This window comes from Phacochoerus africanus, chromosome 2, assembly GCF_016906955.1.
Source record: "Phacochoerus africanus isolate WHEZ1 chromosome 2, ROS_Pafr_v1, whole genome shotgun sequence".
Lineage (NCBI taxonomy): Eukaryota > Metazoa > Chordata > Mammalia > Artiodactyla > Suidae > Phacochoerus > Phacochoerus africanus.
In genome coordinates, this window is record NC_062545.1 from 134,837,260 (window position 1) to 134,857,714 (window position 20,455).

Consider the following 20,455-nt stretch of genomic DNA (forward strand, 5'->3'; position numbering starts at 1 on the left):
ATAATTGTAAAGGTAGAAACTCTTACAATCTTTCTAAAAAAATTAAAAAAAATGTCAGAGTTCCCGTCGCGGCTCAGTAGTTAACAAATCCGACTAGGAATCATGAGGTTGCAGGTTCAATCCCTGGCCTTGCTCAGTGGGTTAAGGATCCAGCGTTGCCATGAGCTGTGGTGTAGGCTGCAGACGTGGCTCGGATCCCGCGTTGCTGTGGCTCTGGCATAGTCCACCAGCTACAGCTCTGGTTAGACCCCTAGCCTGGGAACCTCCATATGCCAAGGGAGGGGCCCAAGAAATGGCAAAAAGACCAAAAAAAAAGAAAAAAGAAAAAAGAAAAAAAAAATGTTAAAATTCAGGAGTTCCCATCATGGCACAGCAAAAATGAATCCGACTAGGAACCATGAAGTTGCAGGTTTGATCCCTGGCCTCGCTCAGCAGGTTAAGGATCTGGCGCTGCCATTAGCTGTGGCGTAGGCCGGCAGTGTAGCTCTGATTTGACCCCTAGCCTGGGAACCTCCATACACCATGAGTGCAGCCCTAAAAAGCAAAAATTCCCTTTAAAAACAACTATAAAAATATACAGCCCTACTATAAAAATCTAATAGAAATATAGCATTATGTCAAAGTCCAACTAAAATACTAGAAGATAAAGTGAAAAGTATGTACCTGTCCAAAAAAAAGGGTTAAAATTCATAAAATGGCTAAGATAGTATAAATTTATAAATGCGGTCCTTGCTCTGAAACAAAGAAGCTTTGTGACATTTAAATTCTTTGGAACTCAGTTTTCTCAATTATCAAATCATTATAATACCTACACTGTTTTGTGACATAGATTACCATAAGAATTTAGTGAGATGATGGAGTTTCCGTTGTGGCTCAGTGGAAACAAATCTGACTAGCATCCATGAAGATGCAGATTCAATTCCTGGCCTCGCTCAGTGGGTTAAGGATCCAGTATTACCATGAGCTGTGGTGTAGGTTGTGGACGAGGCTTAGATCTGGTGTTAATGTGGCTGTGGCAAAGACCAGAGGCTACAGCTCCAATGTGACCCCCAGCCTGGGACCTTCATATGCCACAGGTGTGGCCCTAAAAAGACAATAATAATAATAATAATAATTTAGTGAGATGATAATATACGTGAAAATGCTCTGAAAACTAAAAGCTGTTATTTCATCAAGGAGTAAGCAATCAGACGTTTTAAAAAAATGTATCTGAGAGTCTAATGTCACTTAAAACTAAGCATGTCAAACCCAGTTAACTGCTATTTTTAGCTAATTTTCCTAATAGTTGTCACAATGTGTTATGACAGTTAATCCTAAATTTTTGGAAAGAAATTAGCTAAATAACGGTATCCAGCAAACATTCTTTCAAAATGCGTGATCAAAATTGTTAAGAGTAACAAGTTCAGGAAATATATTTGTTGCAGAGACTTTTCAAAATAAAAGACCGAAGTATCTGTCAAAAGTTATAAGCAAACCAAATAGATGAAAACAACAGGAAAAAGGTTTAGCAAAAGGGCCTAGGTTGAAACTTTGTCTTATCCAGCCAGGGTACAAAATTTAAGCAAGTAACTTCTCTAAATCACAATTCCTTTTTATTATAAACTAAGTATATAATACTTGTATTAAAACCCCAGGGTTAGCTGAGATACTCGAGAGATTAAAAACTATAACCAAGAACACTGCAGTGTTAGCAGCATCAGTAGTGATCATAACATAATTATGCTTTTAATGGTGACAACTATTTGGATCTGGTCATCTTTACTGCATTTTAATTTAATTGAGGAGTCATTTTAGAATTAAAATAAAGCTTACTTAGAAATCTGTATCTGAATAAGCACAAAATAATTACATAACCCAGTGTTTCACTGTACAGACTTAGGTTAATTCTACTTATATTCTGTACATTAAATAGTAATATAATTCAATTAAAAAGAAAAATACTTATTTTAAAAGGGAAATAGCAAAAGTACTGTTTCATTATTAAACAAAAATGTGTATAATATCTGAGTAACAAATGATTTAGTTCTAGTTAAAAATGCTTGCCAAAATAGCTGGAACTAACCTATTATCTAGAAATATTCTATGTTACACAGTGAATATACAACTATACACATAAATGTGTCTCAGCTAATCCAATAACTAAAACATCTTTCAGGTGTCTGATATGATAAAAAAAAAAAAAGCAAACCCTCACTGTTTGAAAATGTACTTTACAGTCTACAATAAGGTACATATTATCTACGAACTGTGAAAAACTAACATTTTTAGAGACTCCTAAACCGGAAAAGAGTACTTTCCAATTACCTTATTTCTTTCAGCAAGTTTAAATTTAGATGCATATTAAGTTGACGTTAAAAAGAAAAGTGATGATTTAAAAAAAATGGTCATTTTCATTCACTTTAAGTGCATACACAAATCTGGACCAACCATTTCTGAAAAGCAGTTTTAGTAAAATGTATCAAAAGCTTTTAAAATATTCACATATTTTGACCACTTAATCAATCTACTAAAGAAAAAAATGTATTAAATGGAAAGAAATTTTAGACATAAAGTATTTTCTCAGAATTATTATTTTTTTTATTTTTCTTTTTAAAGAAGTCACCCCCATTCCCCCACCCCTAGCCCCAACTTATTTCTGTGTCTCCCAGAGACTTGAGCTTCTCGCATTCTAAAGCTTTTCTTTTTTTCTTTTTGTCTTTTTAGGGCTGAACTCGTGGCATGTGGAGGTCCTAGGCTAGGGGTCGAATTGAAGGTATAGCCTCTGGCCTACACCACAGCTCATGGCAATACCAGATCCTTAACCCTCTGGGCATGGCCAGGGATCGAACCCGCATCCTCATGAATACTAGTATGGTTTGTTAACCACTGAGCCATGATGGTAACTCCTCAGTTATTTTTAACAGTAAAAATGAAGAAATAACCTTAATGTCCCAAATTAAGGGACTGGTTATGTAAGGCATACCCACTTAATGAAGTGAGGGGTCATTTGAAATTAGGTTTATGGAGTTCCCGTCATGGTTCAGTGGTTAGCAAACCTGACTAGCATTCATGAAGACATGGGTTTGATCCCTGGCCTCGCTCAGTGGGTTAAGGATCTGGCACTGCCATTGAGATGTGGTGTAGGTCACAGACACGGCTCAGATCCCACATTGCTGTGGCTCTGGTGTGGGCCAGCAGCTACAGCTCCAATTGGACCCCTAGTCTGGGAACCTCCATATGCCACCAGTGCCGCCCTAAAAGATAAAAAAAAAAAAGAAAAAAGAAATTAGGTTTATGAATAATACTTACTTTGTGGGGAACTGTTTAGTGTTAAAAAGTCAATATTTAAAAAAAAATTTTTTGGCTGTACCTATGGCATGAGGAAATTCCTGGGAGAGGGGCTGAACCTGCATCGCATCAGCAACCTGAGCTGCTACAGTGACAATGCTGGATCCTTAATCCGCTGCGCCACAAGAGAACTCCTAAAATTTTATTTATAGTATTATAACCATAAAAAAATGAAAGACTAAAAGGATGTAAAATGAAAATACTATTCTCCTTGATGGTGTGATTATGAATGGTTTTCCAATTTTTCGGGAGCTTGTTTACTTTTATAAGGTTGATTTCTTTTAAAATCTGACTATATACTTTCCCTCTTTTGATAAAGAATCATTATATTTAAAAATATAATACAATTATATTCTATCAAAATATTCAAGTAATTCAACTAACTAATGAACCAGTCACTTGCTTTTTGGCCTAAGTATATTCCCTCCTCCCCCACACTCTGAAATAATAAACCAAGACATTCACGCAACCCTTGTCCCAGACCCTTCTGAATTCATGCAGAATATCTCTTTTGGTCAATAAAATAATTTTCTAAACAAGCTAACCTTCTGAGGGCCTTTCAAATCCATTTATTCTTCTCCATACCCACTTATCTATTGTCTTAACGAAAGCCCTCATTATCTTTTTTGCCTCTCTTATTTCAGTGATTCTAAGTGATCTCCTTGTTTACAGCCTTGTAAAAAGCTATGCATGCAAATCTGTTGATTTTTCTACTCAGAACCCTTCTAGGCTCTTTTGGGGAACCCTGCACACACTGGAGAATAGAGAGCAGAGAATCACTGTCTGAGGAATGCTTTCATAAGATATACAATTTACAGTCCACAGAAATGGGCTCTCCCACCCCAGAATTGCTGATGCGCAAGATAAAGTCCAATTTTAAATTTTACTTCATAGGAGAAAGAAACAGACAATAAATACATGAGAAGATATGTATCTGGACTTCAGTTAAAGATTTTAAAATGTAATGCCACTTTTTTTATAGACTAGAAAAGATAGAAAATATACATAATAAAATGCAATACTGGCAGGGGTATGGAGAAATGGGAATATTTTGCACTGTTGGTGAGAGTGCAATTCTTTGAGAAATTCTAATCCTAACCGCTAATTCACACACACACACACAGATATATATACACACAAATAATCATGGCAGCACTACTTTTAACAAAAAAAGAAGAAAACATCCTATGGCTGTATCAGCACAGGACTGGTTAGTACTGTGGTGTCATTGGCTCATCTGTAGTAAGCCACGCCAATATTTAACACAGTGGAAATCAATTTCACTCTCAGAGGCTAGTATAGTAATTATTCTTCTATGGTTACTCAGAGATTGTTTACTTCTTTCTTTCTCCAAGACTAATACAGTAATTTCGTGTGTAGAGGCAAAAGGATGCAGTACAAAGTAATAATATAATTCCAGCTGCAGCTCTCTGTCAGAACATAAGTCTAGATGACAACTGCAGAGAAAATAAACACAGATTTTGTTTTTCTCCGCCCTTTGTCCCTTCTCCCTGTATTAATTCTGAGGCAAAGAAAACTTGTTCTGCAAACTCTTTAAGAGTCTCATGCTCTACCAACTGAGCTAGCCAGGCAGTCACTTTGCAAACTTTCTAAAAATGTGTGATTTCCCACAAATAATCTAGGGAGAAAAAAAGTGCTATTGCAGTTTATTAATTGCTCCAAAATCTCATTCTCGTAGTTGTTTATCATAAACCACAGGTTTGAATGTGTGGGTGGGTCATATCGAACAAAAATTTTAGGTAATTATACTATGTTTATTTCAACATGGTGGAAAAAATGTCAATGTTCTTTGGAAAGAAATCATATATTTTAGCACTGCATATGTTTAAAATGCTATCAGGAGTTCCTGTTGTAGCTCAGCAGGTTAAGAACCCAAGAGAGCATTCATGAGGAAGCAGGTCTGATCCCTGGTCTCACTCAGTGGGTTAACAACTTGGTGTTGCTACGAGCTGCAGTGTAGGTCACAGATGTGGCTCGGACCTGGCACTGTGGCTCTGGTATAGGCTGGCAGCTGAAGCTCCAATTCAACCCCTAGCCTGGGAACTTCCATACACCACAGGTGCAGCTGCAAAAAGAAAAAAACAATTAAAAAAAATGCTATCAAAGCTGTTTTTTGGTATTTAAAATTATATAGTCAAATTTTATGAACTTAGAAACACAGAAAAGGAAAAACATTACTAACAGTCTACAAGCCCAACAAAATCATTATTTACATTCTGGTATAGCACTCAGGAGCAATTCATTTTAGATTTGACCATAACTGTCTCCTGATCTATTCACTTGATTTCTTTAGTTAATTATGATTAGTTTAAGAATAAACCCTTGAATTTTAAATTCTGCATGTATTTATGAGCTGTGTCTAAAAACATTAATAGCACATACAGTATTTTACTTAAGTAACCTTAACACAGTAATCAGTGATGAAACAATATGGAAGAAATGAGAAAAATACAAACATATAATGTCCAGCAAAATCAGAAAAGATAAAGTCCTCCACTCTAGATTATTCGACAGAAAAATTAAACTACCTTTCCAGCGAAAAGTTAGTTTGGCTTACATATGGTATTCCGTTTTCAGAGATTGCTCATTGTCTGTAAATTTGTTTCTCAGTTAATAGACAATAATCACACAGTCCCTGTTAACTGTATAAATCTTTAGACAATCCTTTAACAGGTAACTGTATTTCTAGGATTTTACACTCAGAAATACCAACAAAAATTAAAGTACAACACTGGAAAATAAAGTAAATGTTCAGTGAAACATGATTGGATAAATAAACTACAGTGTAGCTGCATGCTATAAAGGCTAAATGCAAAGATTCTGAAATCAGACTGTCAGTTCAACTTTTATGATTTACACTACTTAAATTCCAACCACTACTATTATCAACACAAATAAAAATGCTATCAAAAACACAATTAAAATGGAATAGAGGAGTTCCCGTTGAGGCTCAGTGGTTAACGAATCCCACTAGGAACCATGAGGTTGTGGGTTCGATCCCTGGCCTTGCTCAGTGGGTTAAGGATCCGGCATTGCCGTGAGCTGTGGTGTAGGTCGCAGACGCGGCTCAGATCTCACATTGCTGTGTCTCTGGCATAGGCCAAGGGCTACAGCTCTGATTAGACCCTTAGCCTGGGAACCCCCATATACCACAGGTTCGGCCTTAAAAGGACTAGAGACAAAAAAAAAAAAAAAAAAAAAGAGAAAGGAATAGAGATCGAGTCTAATGGCACTTTTAAAAAGAAGTATGTATTTGAATACAGCATGTAAGAACAACGAAAAACTTAGGAAAAGTACCAAAAATCTTAAAAGCAATGACCTCGAGGTAGGGATAAAGTGATTCCTGATTTCTTCTTTATAATTTTCTAACTATCCAAATATTTTACTTGAAAATTAGTTTAAGAATCAAGAAAAAAATTAAATAATGACAAAACATTATGCGAAAATTTTATAGTTTGCTTCCTTACTATATAAATAAAATTCAATCTAAAATACACAAAGGTGGCGTTCCCATCGTGGCGCAATGGTTAACGAATCCGACTAGGAACCATGAGGTTGCAGGTTTGGTCCCTGCCCTTGCTCAGTGGGTTAAGGATCTGGCATTGCCGTGAGCTGTGGTGTAGGTTGCAGACGCGGCTCGGATCCCGCGTTGCTGTGGTTCTGGCGTAGGCTGGGGGCTACAGCTCCGATTGGACCCCTAGCCTGGGAACCTTCATATGCCACAGGAGCGGCCCAAAGAAATAGCAAAAAGACAAAAAATAAATAAATAAAATAAAATAAAATACACAAAGGTTACAGGAACTTAACTACATAAGACAGTACTTAATGTAGGCTGGTAAGAGGTCACAGTAATATAAAATCCATTTTGCTAGCTAAATAAAGTCTTACCCATTAACTTAGTTTTCAGATAGAATATTAAAATGTTACCACCTTTGAAAATGAGTATATGAAAAATTCCTATCTCCCTTGTCTAAAGCAAAAAACAAAGGTAAATCACAATCCTTTTTTATCATTTTGTCACAAAAACAACATTGTTTCTAAAAAAAGGAAAAGTTGGTCAAGTATTTCTCAGTACCCTGGAGAAAATGATGACACTTTTTCACATCAGATCAAATAGGTGCGATCTTTCTTCTGCCCAAAAGCATGGAATCTGAAATTGTTTCCTTTGATAATTACAAGCAAATTGTGAGGTGAGTTTTGTGGATTTTGTTACCAATCTAACATATCTGAACAATAAGAGTTGTTACAATTAATAACTTTAACAGAACTTTAACAGAAACACTGTTAAAAATAATCTCAAAACAGGTGTTCCTGTTGTGGAGCAGCAAGCAAATCTGACTAGGAACCATGAGGTTAAGAGTTTGATCCCTGTTGCTCAGCAGGTTAAGGATCTGGCATTGCTGTGAGCTATGGTGTAGCTCGCTGACACAGCTCGGATCTGGCGTTGCTATGACTGTGGCGTAGGCCAGCAGCTACAGCTCCGATTGGACCCCTGGCCTGGGAACCTCCATATGCTGCAGGTGCAGCCCTATAAAGACCAAAAAAAAACCTCAAAACAAATGTAAATTAGCATTAAAGCAAAACAAAAACTCTGCCTTAACTGGCTTATTAATATAGTCAAATAAAGAAACCAAATGAAAAGATGATGCATGTCTTACTACTGCTTAGGTTTTTTAAAAAAACCTCAATTTTGAAGATTTTTCAAAAAACCTTTCTTGAGTACCAACAATGTATCATGACCAACACTGTAATAAACATCAGAGACAAAAAATGAACAAAATATGATTTTAAATCCAAATTATGATGTGTTATGAAACTCTTGAAAGACAGATACGAAAAAAAAAGGTGAACATCTCTCTGATGAATTATGATACTGATGAAGATACCGAATCCTTTTTTTTTTTTAATGGCCTCACCCATGGCATATGGAAGTTCCCAGGTCAGAAAGTGAATCCAAGCCACAGCTGCGACCTCTACCACAGCTGTAGCAATACCAGATCCTTAACTTACTGCACCAGGCTGGGGACTGAACCCACACCTCCTCAGCACCCTGAGCTGCTGCAGGATTCTTAACCACAGGGGGAATTAAGATACTGAATTCTTGAACACTGAAAGCTGTCTATCAGCAAATAATAACTACTGGCACAGAATGGTCACTCAAAATACTTATTGAATAAATTAATAAATACTTAAAATGAGAGGATTTCCATTCTGGTACTGAACGCCTTAAAGATATTTATGATCTAACTATAGCATAATCATTACTTCCTTGGGGTTAAAAAAAATGAGATAATGGGTTATTCTTTTAAAGCCATTTTAATTGTCTTTGCAAATAATCACTAATAAACATGATACAACCATTATCATAAATTACAGTTAACATGCACTCAAAATAATTTCAACGTTTATGCCAAGCCCATAGGTGAATTATGAAACAATGTACTTTGTTCCTAATAAAGTGGTGAGATGAATCAGAGTACTTTATAACCTCCCATATATTTCAAAATAAGCATGAGGAGTGTGAAAACTTCAGTGTATCATAAAATAAATGGTACTAAGGTAAATTTGGCGTTCTGAATGTTGATTCTTTTTTAAAATTTTCACATGTTGCTGTCATCTGAGTATTCCCAAACCCCTTTTTGAATGATTACGGTTACTATATTACATACACATAATCAGGCTCATACATTTTTTTTAAATAATAAGAAACATTGATATATTTCTTTTTCTACCTGAACCCACTTTTTGTTATAAAGGGGCTATCAAAGCAAGATATGCTAAAATCTTCTATTGGAAAGTGGAATTGAACCTAGGCTATCATCTAAAATAGTTGAGAATGGGAGCAAAATAAACACAACTATAAATGTAGTCTTCATTCTAATCACATTCCTTTCCTGCTTATGTATTAGTTAACTCTTGATGCATCAATAAATTACCACAACATAGCAACTTCAAGGAACGTTTATTATCTTCACAGTTTCTTTGAGTGAGAAATTAGAGAAACTTAGCTAAATGGTTCTGGCTCACAGTCCTTCATGTGGTTGCAGTAAAGATACCAGTTGTGGCTGAAGTTATCTGGAGGTTTGTTGGGGGCTGTAGGACTGGCTTTTAAAATGACTCACTCAAGTGGTTGCTGTTAGAAGGTCTCAGTTCCTCACCACATGAATCTCTTCGTAGAACTATATCTTTGCACACAGTTAGTTGCAGGCTTCTCCGAGAATGGGTGATGCAAGAGAGTGAGCAAGATGGAAGCTACACATTTTCCTATGACCTAACGTGATTTCTGTCACATTCTATTTGGTAGAAATGAGTCACCTAAGTACAGCCCATGGTCAAGAAGAGGGACTTGAGTGAAGAGGGGAGTATGAAAGAATTTGTGGATATATTTTTAAACCAACCACTATTTGCTGTTCTTTGAACTAATTATTTACTTTTCTCACATGAAAAATACACCTACCCCTTCCAAATCTCCCCTAAAAGTCTCATCCTTTAACAGCAACAGTTTCAAATCAAGGACGTTGCTGTCAAAATAGGACCATAAAGTTTTTGAATGTAGGTCCTCAAGTACAGTTCCTCTCATTGTGAGGACTTGAACTAAGACAAATTATTTGCCCCACACACAACCAAAATACAATGGTAGGACAGGCAGAGGCTAACTTTTATAAAACCTTCTTATTCAATAGGAGAAAAATGGAGTCAACGATGCAAAGTAATCCTGAAATCAAGGTGGGCACATGTTAGAAGTTCCTTGAATATGGGAATAATTCTCCATGCTTCTTGGCTCTGCCCCTTTAGATTCTGCTTATAATTTCTGAGTTATCTTTTTTTTGAAGGGTAGCCCATGTTTACATGCATGCGGTTTTTTGACCAGCTTCCTGTTAGTAGAATTTGGGGGATCTAAACGGCCACTATTCAGGCTGGTGATATTTCTGCTAATTGACTCTTCTGAAAACCTTATGTGTCTCCTGTGAATCTTATTGCAATTCACTCCATTAGACAAAAAGTACAGTCACATATCTGAGATAATCTCTTTTCTACTTTAAATTTCTGCTAAGGGACACCCTTACTCAGCTATAAGCAAGCCAATTACTTTGAGTGAAAAGGTTCTGTTAGGCTCACCTTACATCTTTCTAAGGTTTTAACAACAAATTTCATAGTCACACCACTGGCTTTATATTTTGACAAACCTGTTCTGAAAGTACCCTGTGATCTTTGCTTGGAAGCCATTTCTTAATTTTAGCATAGTGTGACATATTGAGAAGATGAGAATTTTCAAAACTAGTGAGCCCTGTTTCTTTTTTTCTTTTTTTGTTTAGGAACTTCCTGAACCTGTTTCTCCCATCTTCTATTTTACCATAAGCAGAAGTAGGTCATTTCCTACTTCACATATTTCTGCAGGTGACTGTGTTGCTAAACTTTCTGCTACTATATAATAATGATTTATTTCCTTTGTTCCAGTTTCCAATATGGTTTTCTTCATTTGTGTGTGTGTGTGTGTGTGTGTGTGTGTTTAGGGCTGCGGCAGCAGCATATGGAGGTTCCCAGGCTAGGAGTCCCATCGGAGCTGTTGCTACGCCAGAGCCATAGCAACGCCAGATTCGAGCTGCGTCTGCAATCTATACCACAGCTCATGGCAACTCCGGATCCTTAACCCACTGAGCAAGGCCAGGGATCGAACCTGCAACCTCATGGTTCCTAGTCGGATTCGTTTCTGCTGCGCCACAATGGGAACTCCCTGTTTTCTTCACTTTAAGCTCTTACCCACATCTCTTCAAAGGCTTAACAGTAAAGCTTTCACCTACTGTCCCAAGTTCAAATTATACCCCACATTTTAAAGTATTTGTTATGGCTGCACCCTGTTACAGGGAGCAAAATCTCTACTAGTAACAAATTACCCCAAAACCTAGAGGCTTAAAATAATATTATTTTACAGTTCCTGTGGGTCACAAATTCAGAAACAGCTTAACTAGGTGGCTCTGGCTCACAATCCCTAATGAAGTTACAATCAGGACATCAGCTCTGACTGCAGTCACCTGGAGGCTCATGGGGGGGGGGGTGAGACTGAATGACCCGCATCCAAGACAGCTCATTAACATGTTTACTGTCACAAAGCTTCAGTTCATCACTACAAAGACATCTCAGTAATGTTGCTTGATTGTTCTTGTGACACAGCAGTTGGCATCCTCCAGTACAGGTGATCCAAGAGAGCCAGAAAGAAGCTGCAGTATCTTTCATGACCAACTTTTGCAAGTCATACTCATCACTTCTACCATATGCTCTTTGTTAAGAAACAATTCACTAAGTATAGCACCCACTCAAGGAGACGAGATTAAGATTCTACCAAAAGGAATAGAATTTAAGAATCTACTTTAAAAACACCACAGTAAGTAAAAATCAAGAATTAAAACTTGATATAAAAAAATGATCTTAGTGCAGTTACACTTAAATGGACTCCTAGGAGTTCCTGTTGTAGCTCAGCAGAAATGAACCCAATAGTATCAATGAGGATGAGGGTTCAATCCCTGGCCTCACTCAGTGGGTTAAAGATCCAGCACTGCCTTGAGCTGTGGAGTGGTTTAGGTCACAGACAGCTCAGATTTGGTGCTGCTATGGCTGTGGTGTAGTCCAGCAGCTGTAGCTCCAACTCAACTCCTAGCCTGTGAACTTCCCATATGCCACACCTGTGGGTGGCACTAAAATAAATAAATAAATAAATGGAAGCCTATTTTAGAGTCTCCAGTGACAATGTACATTTTCTATTTTATTATGAAAATTAAAACCAAGCAAGTGCTTTAGGGGCTCACAAATCTAAAATATAAATAACTCCTTTAAGTGTGTGTTTAACTTGTTGGACTGAGGGCAGTGGACAGACCTTACCATTAAGTCGAAATCCCAAGGAGCTAACAATAGAATAACTTGGTTATATAACTGCTGCTTGGTTACAAAACAATTCTCTTTACTAGCCTCCTCCTTTTTATTTATAAATTTTTACTACTTTGTTTGCCTCTGTGATAAATTCATTATTCTTCATTCAAATCTTCTCTTTTACTCCATACCAAGGCCTGATATATATGGTACTAGAAGTAAACATGATTATGAAAACACGGTTTTTACAAAATTCATTGATTGCTATATGCACAAAGTCTTGCAAATAATTATGTCCTGCAGAAGTCTTTCTCCTATACAATGTTATATACAGAAATGAAGTAAAACTAAAGTAGGATGTTAAAAAACTCTACTTTTTTAAGTTGAATTTTAACCAAATTTACTTTCTTCATAAGGAGTAATTCAGAAAGTTTCCTGGAGCTCTCGTTGTGGTTCACCAGTAACAAACCCAACTAGTATTCATGAGGATATAGGTTAAATCCCTGTCCTTGCTCAGTGAGCTAAGTATCCAGCATTGCCATGAGCTGTGGTTGCAGGCTGCAGATGTGGCTTGAATCCTACATTGTTGTGGCTAGAGCTCCGATTTGACCCCTAGCCTGGGAAGCTCCATATGCCACACATGAGGCTCTAAAAAAATAAATAAAATAAAAAAAATAAAAATGGTTTCCCCCTTTCCAGCCCAGTATTTCCATATTTTCATTAATACCAGAACAAAATAGAACTTCTGAAAACACTTAACTAAAAAATATATTTTTCATTTTATTACTTATTTCTTATATCTAATTAATTGAAACTCACTGTATTTTTAATAACTATCAAAAAATAAACAGATTCATATATTAAAACACAAAGAATCTTAAATGTACAATAAGGGCATTGGTAATTAGGATATATCTATTGAAAACAAATTACACAGACACAAATGGATTAAAAAACGGTAAACTTGAAACAATATTTAAGATAAAGAAAATATTATGTATTTCAGTGAGGAAAAAATACTCTAGTATTATATCATAATAACACACATGTGTACCCATGTATTTGTAGAGAAAAAACCTAAAGGCCGTATTTAAAAATATGCATGATGGTTATCATTGATGACAGCATATTTATGTTTCATACTTTGAACTTTTTTACAATTCCCAAATTTCCAGAAATAACATAGTCTATTTCCTCATAAAGGTACATAAAACATTTTGCCATGTTTTTAGGCCATAACTTTTTACAATAATATGAATAATTCATTAGTAATATAAGGTATACATACAAATTTGGGTTCTTTCACTATTATCCTAAAAATATCAATACTTTAGGATGTTAAAAGTACTAAAGAGAAAGTCATTAACTCAGAATTCCACAACCTATAAGCAAACCAACAAAATTTAACATTTTAGCTGAGTAATAATGGATGACAACACTATATAATTACTATCTGTTTTTATTATTTCCTTAAATTGATTCACTGGATCAACAAGCATGAATGTTTCTATTTTTAAGGCTTTTAAATAGGTATTACCAAACTTTTTTTCTAAAAAAAAAAAAAAAAATCTACTAATCTGTATTTTCCCTAGTAGAGCATCAATATGTTAAATAAGCTCATGTACAAAGTCTGGGTAACACTAATTTTAAAATCTTTGGTCATTTGGTAACTAAAAAATGTTAATTTATACTACATGATGATTACCAATGAGATAAAACAAAAGGATGTCCAAAACAGATGATGTCCAAATGATTATTACCAACCTGCAATTACTCTTCTATGACTGTGTAATAGAAGTACATTGCCTATGGGATGGGGTATCTGTGATGATTAATTTTACCTGTTAACTTGGCTAGGCCATGGTGTCAAGTGGCAAGTGACAACTTAACTAAGTCATAAACTGGGCAGGCCTCATTATAAAAAGACTTAAAAGACTGAGGTCCCTCAAAGAGGAAGGAAGTGTGTCTTGAGACTACCCTCTGACTTAAGACCAAAACATCAACTTCTGCCAGAACTTCCAGAACACATGCTTACCTGCCTATCCTGTGGATTTTGGACTTGCCGGCCCCACAATCACACAAGCCAATAAGTATATATACATACACACATTCTACTGGTTCTGTTCTTCTGTATTTCCTGACAGTGTCTTAAAATGTCCGTAAGACTTTATATAAAATATTTATTATATTAGGGATAATGATTTCCTCCACATCCTTTATGTTTAGAAATTCTTTTTAAGGCAAACTACTTACTTGTAAGTTGTCTTCTGTTCCTTCAGCTTCATTTTTAAATGATGGGCACCCTAAGAAAACAGGTAAAATTAATTAAGCATAGAATCTTTATCTTAGATGTTAATATTACTGACAAATTGATAATATCATCATGACATTGTAAAAGACTGATCAGAGATCATTCTGGACTGCTCGGCAACCAGTCAGATGTTTGCCACTCATACCTGTCCCTTTATTACAAGAATAGAGAATAAAGTGATTGTTTTCCTCATCTATAGATAAATTTCCAGTTACTTAGGAGATGTTTTCTGTGAAAGTGCGCTATCCCTAGTAAGCCCAGCCCCTGACTTCTTTGAAATATTCAATCTGATAGGTAGATTACATATGTACCATACTCCTCTAGTGTTTAGGTGATGCCCACATGATTTATTCAATTTTTATTTTTCTCTTTCTAATTAAGAAGATGATTTTTCTTCTTAATTAGAAAAACAAGTAAAATCTTAGTTAGGACTTCTTGTGGGGGTGTGTTTTAATGTGATTTCTTTTTATTTAGTTACGCAGAGGCCAGTCTTACATGGAAATATTCTTCCTCTCATTTAAACCTGCAAGTTTTAGAGTTAATGATCTTAACAAATTGGTAAGATATTCAAAGAGATAGACAGGATTACAGTCTCTGCCAATCTTTAATAATGAAATTCGATAAAGAAAGGTTTTGCTACAGAACAGAATCTACATACATGATTATTAAAATATTCTCTTCACCATTACTAAAACAAGAATATGAGTAACACACACACACATACACATGATTTTCAAAGTTCTGCCTGACTGCTCCCCTCTTCTTCAAGCCCTGATTTTAAAACTTTGGAATTATTTAAAGGCTGCCATTGATGGGCTCATCAAGAGAATATACACTAATTGGTATATACTGTGATGTGACAAATATAAAACAGATAAGGAGCCCATTGTTTTACCTTCTTTCAAAGCCTGATATCATATTACAAAAGTTCATTTGCTTGAAGTCACTTCTACTATATATAACTGATAAATTAAGAGAACAGTAAAAAAACAAAACAAAACAAAAAAACAACAAAAAAAACCTACCTTGAGAAATATCCTCTATAGCTCTTCGAATGCCTCTATCAAAAGCCCTAGCATCAGCAGGACTTTGGAAGGTAAGGCCAAATTTCTTGTCATCAATCTTCCAGTGGTGAAATGTTGGAGTGACCTTATTGTAAATGAGGTCTTTTTTAAGCATACATTCCAAAACCACCTGCCAAAAGGTAAATGCCAAAAATTACTATACATATATCAAATGCATCTAATGTAGCTCTTAAATACAAAGTTAAGTGAGAAAAGAGCTATTGTATTTTAATAAAAGTATTTCCTTCCTCACTCTGTCAGTACAGAGGTCTTGCTACTTAATCTACTCACAAGGTCGCTCAATATAGAAATTAAATGGAATTAAAGAAGATACTGGGAAGATGGCAGAGTAAGAAGCACCAGGAACTTCTTTACCTAGATAAAACTGCACTGGCAGAATCTGTATAATATAACTATGTTGGAACTCTAGTCTACTGAAGCCATATAGCTTACAGGGGACACCATGGACTTTAACTGCAGTTCTTTTTATCAATTTACACTATTTGCACAGCAGCAGCACTGCCTCATCTCCCACTCCAAGCCATAGGGCAGAGAGCTATGCACCTATTCCTGGCATAGCTTGCACACAAATTATAGGAGCCAAGGTGGGTAAAAAGGACCTTATCCTCCAAGTACCAGGGATCTGTGCTCTGATCACAGAGGTGCAGGCTAAGAGGAGAGCAGCTCCTTGCCCTTCATTGTTGTATCTTTCCCTCATTACTCCAAGCTCCTCCTCATCAAAATGAAATGACTTCCAAGGTATTTTAGAGCTACCTCCTTTTTCTATTGGTCATTTATCATTTTGTTCCCATTTGGGGAGAGAAACAATAAAGACTAGGACGTTCAAAAACAACTACAGGTACGCGGAAAAATAAGAAAGTGACTATACATACTCAGGGAAAGGCTCAGAAAGGACATGAGAAGAACTTAAGTTTACAACTTAGGTTGATCCTTGGTATACACACAACCTACAGCAATCAAAACCAAAAAATAATAACAAAAATAGGAAACTGCAGGGAAAGAGGACAATCTGATTTCCAAAGATACTGTATTATTATTTAAATGTCCACTGCTCAATAGAAAAATCCCAAAGCATCAAAAGAAACAGCAAAGTATCACCTACTGAGAGGAAAAAAATAAACAGAAAATGCCCCTGAAAAAGACTCAATGGCAGATCTGCCAAAGACTGAAAACAATTTGTACAGATGCTCAAAGAACTAAATGAAGACATGGAGAAAGGAAAAAAAAAAAAAAAAACACCCCACGATGTATGAATAAAACGGAAAATATCAAAGAGAAAACTCAAGAAACTAAAAAGAAATTCTAGAGCTGAAAAGTAAATAAGTAAAATGAAAGAACTCACTGGAGGGATTCAAAAGCAGATTTGAGCAGGCAAAAAAACAATCAGTGAACTTGAAGACAGGACAACAGAAGTTAGAGTCTGAGAAACAGAAAGGAAAAAAAGGGGGGGCTGAGAGAATATGTGAAGAAATAACAGTTGTAAAGTTCCCAAATTTTATGAAGACATGAATATAAATATCCAAGAAGCTCAATGAACTGAGTAAGATAAACTCAACAAAAGCCACAGAGAGAGAATCTTGAAAGCAGTGAAAGAGAAGTGAATTGTCACATAAAAGGAATCTTTAACAAGAACACTAGCAGGTTTCTCTTCAGAAACTTGGAGGCCAAAAGACAGTGGACAGATATATTCAAAGTGCTAAAAAGAAAAAAACTGTCAACCAAGCACCATGTATCTGGCAAAACCATTCTTCCAAAGTAAGGAAGAAATTAAGGCATTTCCAGATAAACAAAAGCTAAGGGAGACTGATCCGACAAGATGTGCCCTACAAAAAAAAATGCACAAGGGAGAGCTACAAGGTGAAATAAAATGACACTAGGAAGTAACCTGAAGCCATATGAAGAAAAAATGGTAAATACACAGGCAATTATAAAAGCACTTGTTATTTTAACATTTGTCTCAAACTGCATTTTTAGTTTTCTATAAAATTTAAGACTAATACATTTGAAGACAAAATTTATCAGCATAAAAACTAATTATTGCTGTAACTTTGTATTTTAACTTCAAAATTTTCGACTAATACGTTTAAAAGAAGTATTCATTTATGTTTCTGGACAAATAATGTAAACAGATGTGATTTTATGACATCAACCACATCGAAGCTGTTAAAGAGCAAAGATTTTGTATGTTATTGAAGTTAGGCTAATATAAATTCCAATTAGAGTGCTATAACTTTAGGATTTTACATGTAACCTCCATGGTAACCACAAATAAAAAGCTACAGAATATAAATAAAAGGAAATTAGAAAGTAATTCAAATATTTTGATATAATCAACTAAACACAAAAGAAGATAAGAATGTAGGATATGAGGGAGAAAAAGCAATTAGAGCCATAAAAAAATAGCAAAATGACAGAAATCTCTACTTATCACTAATTATTTTAAATGTCAATGTATTTAACTGTTCAATCAAATGACAGAGATTGGCAGAACAGATAATAGAACCCTAACCCTAACAAAGACACAAACAGGTTGGAAGTGAAAGTATGGGAAAAGGCATTCCATGCAAAGAGCAACCAAAAGACAGCAGAGGTGGCTATACTAACATCAGACAAAAAAAGATTTTAAATCAAAAACGACATTCCAAGAAGGATATCATATATTAGCAAATGGTTCAACAGGGCAAAAAGATAATAATAAACATGTATGTAACAACATCCCATCAAAATATATAAAGCAAAAACTGATAAAACCGAAGGTAGAAATAGATGTTTCTAGAGTAACAGATGAAAGACTTCAATACCCTGGTGACAATAATCAACAGAAGAACCAGCGAGAAGAAAAAGAAATAGAAAATCTAATACAATAAACCAACTAGACCAAACAGACATATACAAAACACTACTCAAGAAAAGAACACACATTCTTCTGAAGTGCACATGGAACATTTTTCAGCACAGACTGTATGTTAGACCAGAAATAAATCTCAATATATTAAAAAATTGAATATCATACAAAAGCATCTTCCCCGACAACACTAAGATGAAGTTAAAAATCAGTAACACAAGGAAAACTGGCAAAGCCAAAAAATTCTGGGAATTAAACAACCAAATAATCAAAGAAGAAAGCACAGGGAAATTACAAAATACTGAGAGGATGAAAACACAACATACCAAAATTTATGGGGCCCGGTGAAGCAGTACTAAGAGTAACATGCATAGATATAAATAAACGCTTGCCTCAAAAAAGAGAAAGATCTTAAATCAACAATGCAACTTTACGATTTAAGGGACTAGTAAAGAACTAAATGCAAACCTAGCAGAAGAAAAGAAATAGTAGAGATGAGAACAGAGATAAAACAGAGAACAGAAAAATAGTACAGAAAAATCAATGAATCCAAAAGTTGGTTCTTAGAGTTAAAAAATGGACAAATCTTTACCTAGATGAACTGAGAAGAAAGAGAAGATGCAAACTACAAAAATCAGAAGTGAAAACAGAGACATTACCATCAATTCTATAGAAATAAAAAGGAATTTAAGAGAGTACTATGAACCAACAAATCAGATAACCTAGATTTAATGGACAAATTCCTGCAAATCTAAAACAGATCAAGACTAAGGCAGAAATAAATAGAAAATCTAAATAGATATAAAACTAGTAAAGATATTGATGAATCAGTAATTAGGCATCTCTCAACAAAGGAAAACCCTGGACCTGATGGCTTCGCCATTGAATTATACTTAACTCTTAAAGAACTAATACCAATATTTCAAACTGTTCCCCAAAATGAAGGAGTCAACACTTTCTAACTCATCCTACAAGGCCAGCACTACCCTGATACCAAAGCCAAAGACACTATAAGAAAACCATAGATCAATATCCTTTACAAACAATGATGCAAAAAATCCTCAACAAATACTTATAAATCAAACTTTAGCAGCATATTCAAAAGGTTATACACACTATGACCAAAAAGGATTTATTCCTGGAATGCAAGGATGGTTAAACATATGAAAACTGATCAATGTATATCCTACATGAACAGAACAAAGGAGGAAAAATCCATATGATCATCTCGACTGAAAAAGCAGTTAACAAAATTCAACATCTTTTCATGATAAAAATATCCAAAAAATAATGTCTAGAAGGAAACTACCTCAACATATTTGACTGCAGTGCCAAGACCATTCAGTGGAAGAAAATGAGCCTTTTCAACAAATGGTACTGGAAACTGAATATTCACTTACAAAAGAATGAAGTTAGACCCCATATGCAAATATTACTTCAAAATAGATCAATGGCCTAAATAAGACCTAAACAATAAAACTCTTAGGAGAAAACATAGGACAAAAGCTTCATGACAGTGGATTTGTCAATGTTTTCTTGGATAGGACACCAAAGGCAAAGTAACAAAAGAAAAAATAATGGTGTACCACTGATCACTTCTTCCCAACTCCACATGCAGTGATGTTATATTGATTAAAAACAGCTATTGTGGGAGTGTGGAAATACTATATAAACCTTTGCCCATCCTGCCCCAACTTCACCAAAAGCTGATTCTTAAACCTTTACCAGTATATCACTGAGTATGATGATCTTGTTGATTCTGCAAAAAGTAACCAAGAAGGTAACAAAATAATGCCCTGCTTGTTTAGAGGCAGCGTTGATAGTACTTTTGCATTTTACAAAGACTTAATATTTATCACAACCTCCATTTTGCAGTAATAATAATACAACTCATAATTAAGTTCTGAGATAGAAGAAATTAAAATCAGTATTATGGATTGCTGCAACATATTTACTATATTCATAAACAGAGGGATAATGATATTATGTATTTTAAAAAAA

At 35.3% G+C, this 20,455-nt stretch overlaps 1 protein-coding gene across 1 annotated transcript in view; it reads right to left on the reverse strand.

Annotated features, from left to right (window-relative positions):
* SPRED1 (sprouty related EVH1 domain containing 1) overlaps window positions 1–20,455 on the reverse strand; it is a 110,515-nt gene that overhangs the window by 22,987 nt on the left and 67,073 nt on the right. Inside the window, exons 3-4 of the mRNA XM_047766762.1 lie at window positions 15,550–15,718; window positions 14,467–14,516 (exon numbers count right to left, since the gene is read on the reverse strand). Coding sequence (XP_047622718.1) covers window positions 14,467–14,516; window positions 15,550–15,718 — 219 coding nt within the window. The remainder of the gene's footprint in view (window positions 1–14,466; window positions 14,517–15,549; window positions 15,719–20,455) is intronic.